At 40.9% G+C, this 12020-nt stretch overlaps 1 protein-coding gene across 1 annotated transcript; it reads right to left on the reverse strand.

Moving 5' to 3' along the window:
- Positions 1–159: 159 nt before the first annotated feature.
- On the reverse strand, positions 160–10687 carry LOC306751353 (complement component C7-like; the record flags this gene model as incomplete). Its single annotated transcript, XM_079234918.1, has 17 exons — positions 160–483; positions 1003–1184; positions 1297–1390; positions 2274–2468; positions 2726–2858; positions 3028–3115; positions 3402–3573; positions 3780–4008; positions 5080–5246; positions 5366–5479; positions 6381–6624; positions 6740–6868; positions 7186–7324; positions 7453–7597; positions 7905–8046; positions 9062–9137; positions 10617–10687. 17 exons carry the CDS (start codon positions 10685–10687, stop codon positions 317–319), a joined length of 2487 nt encoding a protein of 828 aa, XP_079091044.1. The 3' UTR covers positions 160–316.
- Positions 10688–12020: the final 1333 nt, after the last annotated feature.

Consider the following 12020-nt stretch of genomic DNA (forward strand, 5'->3'; position numbering starts at 1 on the left):
CTTTTGAGATTTTTATTGCTTCTCTTGCTCTCAGTTTGAGGCATATAAGACAACGGCATTAACTATCTCCTTCCCAAAAATGTTGCTAACTGTCAAAATGAACGAGTTGTGGTGCGTAGTGGTGCTTATGGTCCGAGTTTCTCTATGATCACTCCTCTATGACAAATATAGAAAGACACCACAAGATGGCATATGAACATATTTCCATTATTCAAGTGCGAGAAAAGAATATTTGATTTTAATGAGAAGAAAGAGAGACAACATCTGCCACATCTCAGTGTGAGATCGCTCCGTAACAATAAAAGAACGGCCATCTTCACTGTGGACAAGCCTCAATACTGAAAACATTGACCGTCTCCCCAGCACACCGTCTGGCCCCCACCTCACATTCAGTCATCGCAATGGCTCCGCTGCCAGAGTTCACACACAGGGGGGCGGAGTCATGAGGGCACTCTGAGGCGTTTTGACAAACGCACTTCGATTCTAGAATAGAAATGAAAAATGTACTGAGAAAAAGTGTTGTTTGAACATTAAAGCACGTAAACACGTAGAAACTCCAAATCCAAGTATGAAACTGGAAATTAGTATCATATTTTAACTTAAAACAATTATTGAAAATGTTATTTTGCATTGAAAACAAAACCTGCACTTAGGAAACATTCGTATTGGAAAAAGTGTAATTGAAAACTTGGCACAGAAATAATAATAAAAGTAATAAAAAATGTATACTTATACGGAGGTATTCTCTTATACATAGTTTACATTGACTTGTTTTCCACCTTTTTTTTAATTAGAACTTTCTTCAATGCTAATTTGTCCATTTTGAGTTCAGTTTTAGTTTTGAATGCCACATTGTATTTCTGATGCCAAAATTTTAAGTTACTGTTCTAGCTCCATATAAAACTAGGTACATTTTACAATAATGGTCAACACATCAAGAATACTATAGCCCCGATTGTAATTAATAGGAAGACAAAGATAAAGATGGTCCAGGAGACTCACCCTGACAGATTGTCCCCGGTTGGCAGTCCGTGCAGGACGTGGGCGTCTCCTCTGGCCAGTCACAGTCACTGTCATTGGCCAACTCAAAGCTCCGCCCCAAACACTGCAGAGCGCCAAGCTGACAAACGCCAAGCAGACGGGCTCGGCTTGAGCCTAGTCTGGCACACAACTGCAGAGAAGTCCTAGATGAAGACAATACATGGACAAATGCGGTGTCATTGTTGTTGATGTCAATGTGTGTGTGTGTGTGTGTGTGTGTGTGAGGCAGATGAATGATCAAAGAATCATACTCACAGGCACTGAGATGGCATTTTACACACACACTCAGTTCTTCCTACGTTCTCCCACAACTTGCACTTCAGGCCAGAGGGAGAAGGAACTGTGGGCCCTGAAAAGAAAACATATGTATATATTGTATAGTAAGATACTATATACTCCACAGAAACAGAATTTTGAAGCCACTATAATCAATATTTTAGAATCGACCACAATAGATCACATGACCTACAGTATTGTAAGTGAAAGGTGTCCCTCATAGCAATCAACCCACGAAAAATAATAACCCGACTCTGCAGCTCCTCTCAGCTCTAGAGTCCATAATAGCCACTTTCAGCTCATTGTTTTGGTATTCCAGTTGCAACTTTGGTTCATTCTCACTGCTCTAATAGACCGACTGTGTGCTAACTGCACAGCACCTGAAGAGTTGGTGGAAGTCAAAAACAGAGCCACAAGATAACATTTACCTTTCAACCCCAAATTAATTAAATAAAGTAAAACAGTTTGTATTAAAGTAAAACATTAGGTTAGTTAATTTATTTGTTTGCCAATAGAGGGCAGAACATTGGCAAAACTATAGCTGATTGCAAACATATGTCTATTTCCACATCCAGCAGACTCTGCAACAATGTCGTCTCATTGAAGTCGTATTTGTCTTCTCTTAATGAATGCAAGTGTTCTCTCCGTATAGCTGTGGTTTGGTCACACGGTCTTATAGCGACGTTTGCACCGGTTTCTTCATCGCCTATAGTTGCCAACGTTGTCTGTAGTTTCATGACGGGCAGATAGTGTCGAGTGGGTTTTGTCAGAGCTTGTTTAGCTGCCTGCTGCTGCTGGACACAAGGGCTGGTGAGAGCACTGAGGCTGAACTAAGTGAGAATTCTCCAGTTACATATTTCACAGCATGACTATATTTCTGAGAAGAGAACTTCTGTTGAACATACAAAGCTCTATAACAGCAACATTTGAACTGAGAATAAATGTGCGTACTGTACCGGCTTTACAGTGAGCGCTGGCCGGTGAAGGAGACCACTGCAGACTGGGACTGCACATGATCTCTGACACCTCAGCATCCAGCACTGACCCCACAGGACAGGAGAGGGACACTCTGTCTCCAATCTGATAGGCTGCTTGCATGGGCATGGCTATAACTTGGCTGTTGAGTGAAGAAGGGATCCCACACGTGGAATCTGTGACGGGAAGAGGGGGATTGAGCAAGAGGAAGTGAGGAAAACATGCCTTTGTGATGCCTTGACAGCGATAACTTGAGATGCTCCTGAGAGCAAATGTCTAATCTGCATTCTGCATCCAAATCTGGATTTAGGCTATGACTGGCATGACAGTCAACTGTATTTAAATCTGTTATCCTGTAATTTAGATGTCCTGCAAATGAACAAACATTAGAACCGAATGTATCCCTGGTGGAGTTGATGGGGTGAAGACATACTTTTACAAACCAACTGTCCTGTTCTCCACTTCTGGTTTTCAGTGCATTGAGCCACAGCGTCTCCACTGAGGTAAAAGTCTGGTATACAGGAGTACTCCACCATGTTTCCAACCAGGTAAAAGTCTTTTGGATTCTGAGAAATAAATAAAACAGTAGCTATTCTCAAATACATGCAATTAATCGCCTCCTGGAATACAGTATTCACAAGAAGAGAGCAAGAGGTTTATGACCGTAGCCCAAAGTGCCTAGAGGTCTCCGAGGTTTACATGAATGGAAACACAACATATATCACGCAAACTAACCTGAATGAATCCGTTCCGAAGGTTTGGAGGCGCTCCACATGTTTTCGGTGGAGTTACAGAGAGATCGAAGCACTGAGGCTCCATCATCCTGCACACAAACAGTTTACAGTGAGAAAATAAAATACTGCTGGAAGGCACTGCTTAATAAGCATTGAGTTTGTACTGTGTAATGAGGAAATGGTCATTAATTGATAACTTTCAAATCTATATTGAGTATAAAATCAAGGATATGAGAAAAAATAGGTCTTATTTCCTGGTTAAATCTTGCTTTGGTCACAAAAAGTCTCAGATTCTGTGACACAAATCTGATTCCCACAAAATTAATTTGGTTTGGATTCATGTCCTAATACTATATGACACGTTTGTGTCCTTACTGTAAGTAGTGGATGTCTGGATCCTCACACGACTTCTGCTCCAGCCGCAGTCCAGAGCACTGCTGGCCACCTCTGCTGGGGGCGGGGTTGTTGCAGCTTCTGATCCTTGACCTTTGACCCCCAGAGCAGGATCCCCAGGAGGACCAGCAGCTCCAGCTGCCATGAATCACCCCTGAGAGAAAGAGAAAGAGTAAGATTCTCTTAGTTGTTCTGTGACTGACGGCATGGTGAAATAAAACTTTTGTTGGACATCTTTGCAATTTAATGGTTGAACAGAGCACATTTTGAATTGAATCGCATTTCTTCTGGGGGGTTTTTCAACCCAAATTGAACCTTTGAAATAATCCATTATCCTCCTAGAGTCTTGTGTCCATTTACCTGGTTGCTCTCCGATCACGGCTCCTGTCTGGCAGGCTGATCCTGAGGTTCCCGGGCGGCAGATGCAGCTACACTCTGAGCCCGTCAGAAGAGGCTGGCCGTTGTTCCTGCAGGGCCGGCAGTGACAGGGATGCTCCGTCGCCAGGTACTCCTCTGTGGCTCTCTTTAGGTGGAGCTTCTTCAAACCTGCACATTGCACCTCCCTCACCAGCTCATACAGAGGACGCAGCTAATACAAATAAAACAAGAACACAAACAATACAACTTATTTTTCCAATTATGCTTTCCTATAGTAATCAAACTAAGCTTATGCTTGAATAAAATAGCAATGTCTTACCCTTACATTTGTTTATCACAATACTGAATTTTATTATAGCTTAAAACAAACAGGCCTCTGCTCGAAAATTGCATACCCAAACTAAAAAGGGTGTATCTCTGCAACCACTAGGGCTATTTGAATAATGTTGGTGCCATAATAAAATACTACAGATGTGAGATTTTCTTCAGATGTGTAAATATCAGTCTATATGTTGTTGGTTAAGAGTAAATGAAGATGACACACAGCAAAAATGAGAAAGTTGCAGGTCCACCTAGAAAAAAAGCACTTTCAGGATAATTATTTCTTTGAAATGATGCAGCTGTAAAGTCCAACTCCAACCCAAATCATAACACAATATGTGAACATTCTCTCTGCAAAGTTTAACTTTGATAAAGTGAAGCAGAACAAAGTTAGAGAGGGTTTAGTACAGAGAAAATTAAGGCGAGGTCTCCAAAATGGGCATTTGGGCACATTAGGGCACATTTCCTCAAGTACCAAACCATATATTCCACTTGTATATTACTTATGGTGTTCAATACATCCAAATACAGCAGTTTTGGTTCTGTTGTTTAATATATTTGCTCATGATTTACAGTTTTAAATAACAATCGTTCAATCTTCCCCTCCGAGGGGGGGATTGATTAGTATTGGTACCATGTCATATATGTAGCCATCGTGTAGCCTTTGGCAGGGTTGGGTTTTTTAAACACAGTTTGAGGTAACTACCTAGGTAATGCTATTTAGCGAGCAAGCTACAGCGAGTACAACGCGCAAGCAACAGTAACCAAAGGGGAGCGGGGCTCAGCAAAGGGTCCGTTGAGCTGGACGATGGGGGTAATCGCAACAAAAGAACGAAATGAAAAGAAAAAAAAACTCATTATGTGTCGAAATCCCACATAATCAGGAATAAAAAAAATAAAAACAAAGCTTTTATATCAACTAACCAAACACTACAAGCATCCAAGTAGCTGACTGTCATACCTTCTGGTCTATGACTTCAGGGAAGTCTTTGACAGAGGAGGCCCAGTTGTGATAGATCTCTCCGTTTGCTTCTGGGCTTTCCAGATCCAGAAGACTCAGAGCGCCTATAAAGGACGGATCCCCTCCAAACACATTGACATTTATGCGCTTCTTGTTGCTGTGGTGTCCTGCAGGCAAATGACAGCACAATCTAAACTTGACAACATTAAATCGTAAAACCGATTCGTTTGACCCTCTAGAGCCCACTGTGTGGTTTAATGCTCTAAATAAGAAAGCTTCTACTCACCGCCTTCGTTTGAAAAAGCTTTTTTCAGTTTTTCACAGCCGGTCGTGACTTTCTTCCAGAATAAAAAGCGTTTCACCTTTCGCCAACACCTCTGGTATTCTATATTTGTTGCTTCTTTACACAGATAAGGCAGGAGCAGGAGATTTAACACGATCAGATGACAGGCACCACATTTCAGTTCATTGAGAATATAAACGTAATATTTGATGAGATATTGTAAGGCTTTCATTGGTATTAAACTCAACTAAATGTGTTCATTTGTGGTACTGACAAATGTAAGCCAAAGTCCCTCCTCTTCCGGTGTCCAAATGGGACTTTTTTATTAATCCCATTTGAATTATCCATGAATATATAATTTGTCAATTAAAGATAATTCTGAACGTCAAAAAGTTAGGTTTGTCGTAATGTTTGGTGTGAAACCGCTGAACTTGTAGCACAGTGTACGTCACCAACTGTATCATGAGCGTTACCTTGGCTTGCTAACTAGCTAGCTAGCTAGCTAGCTAGGTAATTTAGCTATTTTCAATGCACATATGTCAAATTATGTCACCCGATCCTTCAGGAAGCGAAAGGATCGTAGCTTCAGCAAGAGACCTCACTTACAAGACTTTTGAGTGTGTAGACTTTCTAATTACGTACTGTATTTTCACAGGCTCGCACTTTAATAGTTTTACGACAAAATGTGACTTAGTTGACTTGCAAAAATATCTTTTAAATTGACAAACATCATATGTGTAATTCATGGCACAATTTAAACAGGATAAAAAAAATTGTCTCTTGACGTTGACCACCGTACACATTTTTCAGAAATAATGTCCCATGGTGGTCAACTGGAAGGGGCGGGACTTTGCCTCTATATAGCAAAAGCTAGGAACTAATTCACAACAACACCCCCCAAAAAACACACATCACATTCTATCAGTTTCCGATTGTTTTTGCAGAAGCATGACTTTAAGGTTCGCAATGGAACTAAAATGAATAGCAACATCGTTATTATTATTCTCAAAGTTCTTACCGGTCCATTCGAAATCCCGGCGGTCCATCTTCAACAAGGCTTGATATTTGCCTCCAAGTGAGCCCTCAGAGAGGTAATGTGTGCCGTACGTCTCAAACAGCCGGCGGTAGGCAGAGTAGTCGTACGTGTTGGGCAGCGAGGACAACGCCTTCCAAAAGCCTTCAGCCAGCGTCAAATACTGAGGGGCAGAGTTTTGGAACTGGGCCAGCTCCACTATGTTCTTCATGATTATAAATCTGTAACTCTGGACGACATATGTAAAATAAACTGTGACGTCATTCTCTTAGCCAACTAGTTAGTGACAGAGCCCAAGGACCTGAGATAAGTGATTTGTGAAGCACATCGGGTCACGTCATCACCTTATTGTCACTGAGCTCTTTGTGGAAAGTGCGGTGGTCGTGTCCCTTCAAAGCTTTGGACTGGGTGTGCTCCACGTAGGACCAGAGGCTGTCGTAGGATTCATCGCTGTCCTCATTGTCTACTTTCACCTGCGGCGCGAACAAAGGCAACACTTGGTTTCATTAGAGCAGCTGCTGTGAGAGGAGCTCATCATCCTCTGTTTATTTACTCGGTGTTTAGCCCATGCTCTCGGTCTGCTGTTCAGTCTGTCTATTGGTGCTGTGAGGTCTATGAAGGTACCATAAGATAGAGTGTCATTGAGTGACAAAAAGATAAGGTTACCAATGAAATCTGTATCTCATAACAGTATTTATCTAAAACACATCACATTTGCAGCCGAGAAGTCAGGCCTGGGCCCTTCCTTTGTGAACATGAACTCCACACATTGATTTCTTGTTCGACTCACCTGAAAGCTGTACCTGAGGATGTTCTGTGGCAGTCTGTAATATATTTTATGGTCTCCACTGAACACCTTCCTGCACTGCCCTCCGAAGCTGAGAGTGTTGATCACACCGGCTCTCAGCTTGCCTGTCAACACGTTGTACCTGTAAAGCACGACAGGACAAATCCATTTGATGGATTGTTATCTCATAGGCAATGTTTTTTTTCAGCCCAAACATGACATACCAAGCTGTTATTTACAGTAAAAAACTAAGTTGTAGTAGCTACTCACCCTCTGCCTGTGAGGTCAGAGCTGGGAGGTGTTTTATCAAGGTCACATGAGTACTGGCTGACATCTTGACCACATCTTCTCTCATCCAGGCTGTCCTCACAGTCCTGGTCTCCGTTACACACCAGAGACTGGCTGATACACTGACCTGCATCAGGGTTTCATTTAAGACTTTTCTTTCCACATTACAAGATACATCATTTATATTTAGGGGGTGGGGGGGGGGGGGGATCCCTTTTATTTAATTAACAAAGTGTCAAACATTTTTTAGAAAACAGAGACAAAGATTAACTTAACTTCAATCCCCCAAATCTCATGACTAAACTATACATAGACGAATAAACTTGGGATCGTGGCACTTATGTTGTTAATTGATAAGTATCTAAATTCATAGCAATGGTATGAAACAATAGCTTAGTTATATTTAATTAAATTCAATATATGCTGCAACATACCAGAGGTACATCTGAACCTGTCTCCACAGCCTGTTGCCAGTTGACATCCTTTATGTGGGACACACGGATGTGTTCGCATGTTTTCCCCGGAACACGGCGCACCCCCAAACTGGGCGTACACCTCCACATGGCGAGTCTGCACCTGAAAAAGGAAGCAGCCATGAAGGTGAAATGAACTGAAGACGTGGACAGTTGGAACGATTAGCAGAGTCTGAATTAATTTCCTGTCATCGTGTATTCATTAACATCACTGTGTCAGTCTTAGAAATGTCCAAAGAGCTGAGAAACTGTGTCTAGGCCCTGTTACACCAGCATTTGAAACCACAATCAATGGATATGCTTTTTTTGTACAAATAATAAATCTGCGCAAACATTTTGTGTCAAGTTCAATATAGGTTTAACTTGACACTTGAATTTGTGCTACTGACCAATAGCAAACAATCTAAACAGTTCTGACATATGAGGGAGCCAAAGAGTGCACAACTAAGCTATCATGTTAGTTGCTCCATCCGTTTGCATATTAACAGTTCCTCACAGTTTGGAAACAGTGAGACAGGACTCAATGGTGAGTCAATGGTGAGTACATCTTTTGAATAAAGTGTGTTGACTTATTGCCTTTTTAGCATCCGGGCTAGCTCGCGTGCACTACAGTTCGCTGGTGTCAGACCTTTTTTCACAGCAGACATTTAGACACTTAGTCTAAATGTCATTTAGTAGCAGCAATCGCACCAGTGTAATCGTTTACATTCATGTCAGCAGCATTCCACCTCGGGGAGGTCGTGGTACAGTGTGTTCAATAGCATGACGCCAACTGGCTTGCAAGCTACAGTTCATCAACTAGCCCTGCAACTAGCTACTACATCACCATGCTTGCAGCGCCAATAATGTGTGTGTGCTCTGCTCTGTATTCCGCACATTGCATTATGAACAAAAGTACTGTTCACACATTCATTGTGGAGACAAACTAGTCTCTCCAAGGTTAGCCATTTACTCTCCAGTATTTTAAGGTTAAAACTTGGTAATGCAAGTTAAGTTAAGGGGTGGGTTTAGGTATTGCCCAATTAGGCATACCTTTTGATCACACCTTAAGGTAATGAATTAAAGTCCAAACAATGTCTTCACATTTACAGTAAGAGTATGTGTGCGGTCTGAAGTACCTTTGTACTGGAGCAGCCATCACACTCAGACCATTCTCCATAAGGGCCCCATCTGCAGTTCACATGCGGCTCACAGCTGAGAGTAATGGACATTAATATTATATATAAAAATATAAAACTAATAGAAATGTATCAAACAAAACAAAATTAACAAAAATAATTGTTAGGTCCAAGGGTTATAGATTATGTGTAGAAGAGAAACATTTCTTCACATCGTCAGTACATTATTATCCAAGTGATGAAGATTCAGAGACAGCTTAAACCTACCAGACTGGAGACAGAAAGATGACCAACAATGTCAAAGGAGAGAAAGCCAAATCCTTCTGTACACAAAAGCAAGTAAACTGTTAACTCAACTCAAATCATACTTTTAAAAACACTCTTGACAAAAGTTTTTGGCAACAGCTTCATCATCATGACACAAAATACATTTCTATTAAACTTGACATTTTAGCATTATTCACCATCCTAGTTAATTCGAGAAGATGTGAATGAGTTATATTTAGTCCTGATGAGTCCTGATACATTTGAACATGTTTTCTGTGATTCATTACGAAACAAGAACGTTCTGTTAACTCTTCAGTTGTGGAATCTGGGAAATCCCCATTTTCCCTGTGTGTTTACTTTAGCCTTTGCACTGTAATCTCAGTTAAAAAAGTAATGCATTTTTCCTTTTATTATAATTTAGGTTTATATAATCAGTTTCCTGCTTAAATTGTTTAATGATCACTTTCAGAACTTAATATTTGACTTAATGTCCAGACAATCTTTGACCTTCACGTAAAAAAGGCTTCTTCAAACTTGCTTCTACCACCTCCCCAACATCCCAACATTTCAATAATTGACATGCTATTAACCAGAGATCTAGAAGAACTAATCCATACCCTTATATTTTTCATACACAGATTATTGCAATTCTCTTTTCTCCTGTCTCAGTGAAACAGCCCTGTACCACCTGCAACTCGTTCAAAACACTGCGGCCGTGTTGTTAACTAAATCCAACCATAGATCGCCTAATCACATCTATGCTTGCATTTAAAGCTGTACGTAAATATTTAGTACCTTTCTGCACTTGAAGCACTTTGTAACTTTGTTGTTACAGTTGCTATATATAAATAAAAGCTCACTCACTCACATACTTTCTTTACTTAATTATGCATTGCATTAAGGTTTAAATTATTCAGAAATCTTTCCTTTTTCTGATATGTTGAAAGTTACATGATGTGATGTGTCTCAGTGAAAAGGCCTTCTCTCTGAGGGAAATTAAAACAATGATGATGCTTCCTCTCACCCAAACATGCATACCACTGCTCATGACTTTAGCTGAGAGTGAGAGTGAAAGATTATGATTCGTGATGATGTAAAATAATATATTACTCTAACTTGTAGTAACTTGTAGTAAGTTTAAGAAATACAGATAAATCACCTGTCTAAATACTTTGTTGCCTGGAAATGTAGAGTTTTTTTTCTTTTACAGTATCAAAATAAGACAATCCAAATGTTCGAATGACTGTTAGTTCAAATCTGAATGGTAGATGTGTCAGGTGGAGTTTACAGTACCTTCATGATGTGCTCCTCAGACTCTGGCCCTCTCATCTGGTCCAGAACTGGTAGTCTAAGGGTCATATAATCAGCAAGGGGAGGAGTCTACAGATCCCAGAGTTCAGGAATTACCCTGGTAAAGATCCACCGAATCAGAACAACCAGATTTTTACTGCCTCTGTTTAATTAATGAGTAATGGACGGAGACCCACTGTGCAAAAACCTTGAGTTTATTTCCAGCAACAATTTTTGTCAAAACCGCTTGATCGGAGTGTGACAATACGAGTTGCATCACAATTGTTTATCCTGGATAAGAACGTCAGAAGCTGAGTCTGCATGATTCGGGCAAAGGTCAAAGAAATCCCCATTTGGCCCATATTTGAATGCATTTGACTGTTGCTCTGTAAACACAACATGCATGTGCTAATAATATCCACATCTGTAATTACAACTTCCTACTTATTACTTCACTTGACTATCCATTTAAATGTCCTATTCAGAGCATTAATATTGCAGCAAACACCTATTAACGTATGTTGTAATCTCTGTGCTTTGTTTACATAGCCCGGCCGTGCATGCATGTCAGTGCATGTTAGTGCATGTGAGCGTGCCCCACTGGTTAGCTCACAGCCGCCGCTCTGCACTGCATACAGTGGTTACAGCTGATAATACATAGTCCTGACCATTGGCCAGGACAGGCCAATGGTGTGGCTCTTGCTCTCCGCTCAGGTAAACACAGTTTGCTCTGTCAGCACTGTTGACGTTGTTTGTATTCTTTGTTTCAAGCCACTATCATGTCTAATGTAGTACTTGTAGACAGAATCCCAGTATCTGAATTCCACTCCATTATCCGAAGCGCTTATCCTCTTCAGGGTCACGAGAGGACATTGGGCAAAGGCAGGGTACAGGTCGCCAGTTTATCGCAGGGCACATATAGAGACAAACTACTATTCACACATGACGGGCAAATCTCCAATTAACCCGAAGCCTATAAATTGAATGTGATTGGACTGCGAGGAAGCCGGATAACCCGGAGGGAACCCACGCTGATCTCTCAAACTGGGAACCGAACCCGGGCGTGAGGTGGCAGTGCTCGCCACTACACCACCATGCAGCCCCTATTACCATGTCTTTTTTTAATTGTTTTATGATGAGTAGTTATTTACTGTGTGTCACTTCATCTTTTTAAATTATTTTGATCACAAGTAAACTCAATGTGCTTTACATTCAAACACATACAGCAACAAGCGACATGTCCGGAGGAATATAATGAATGAAATACAAGAGCGACAAAAGAAAGTTCGAGAAAAAGAGAAACAAAAAGACAGTGATAAACCCCACAGTTCTGACCAATCATGCATCAGGTTCAAGAAAGCAGGGCCAACTTCACAAAAAACATTATGACAACATTTGGAAG

Source organism: Taurulus bubalis (genome assembly GCF_910589615.1).
Source record: "Taurulus bubalis genome assembly, chromosome: 19".
Taxonomy (NCBI): Eukaryota; Metazoa; Chordata; class Actinopteri; order Perciformes; family Cottidae; genus Taurulus; species Taurulus bubalis.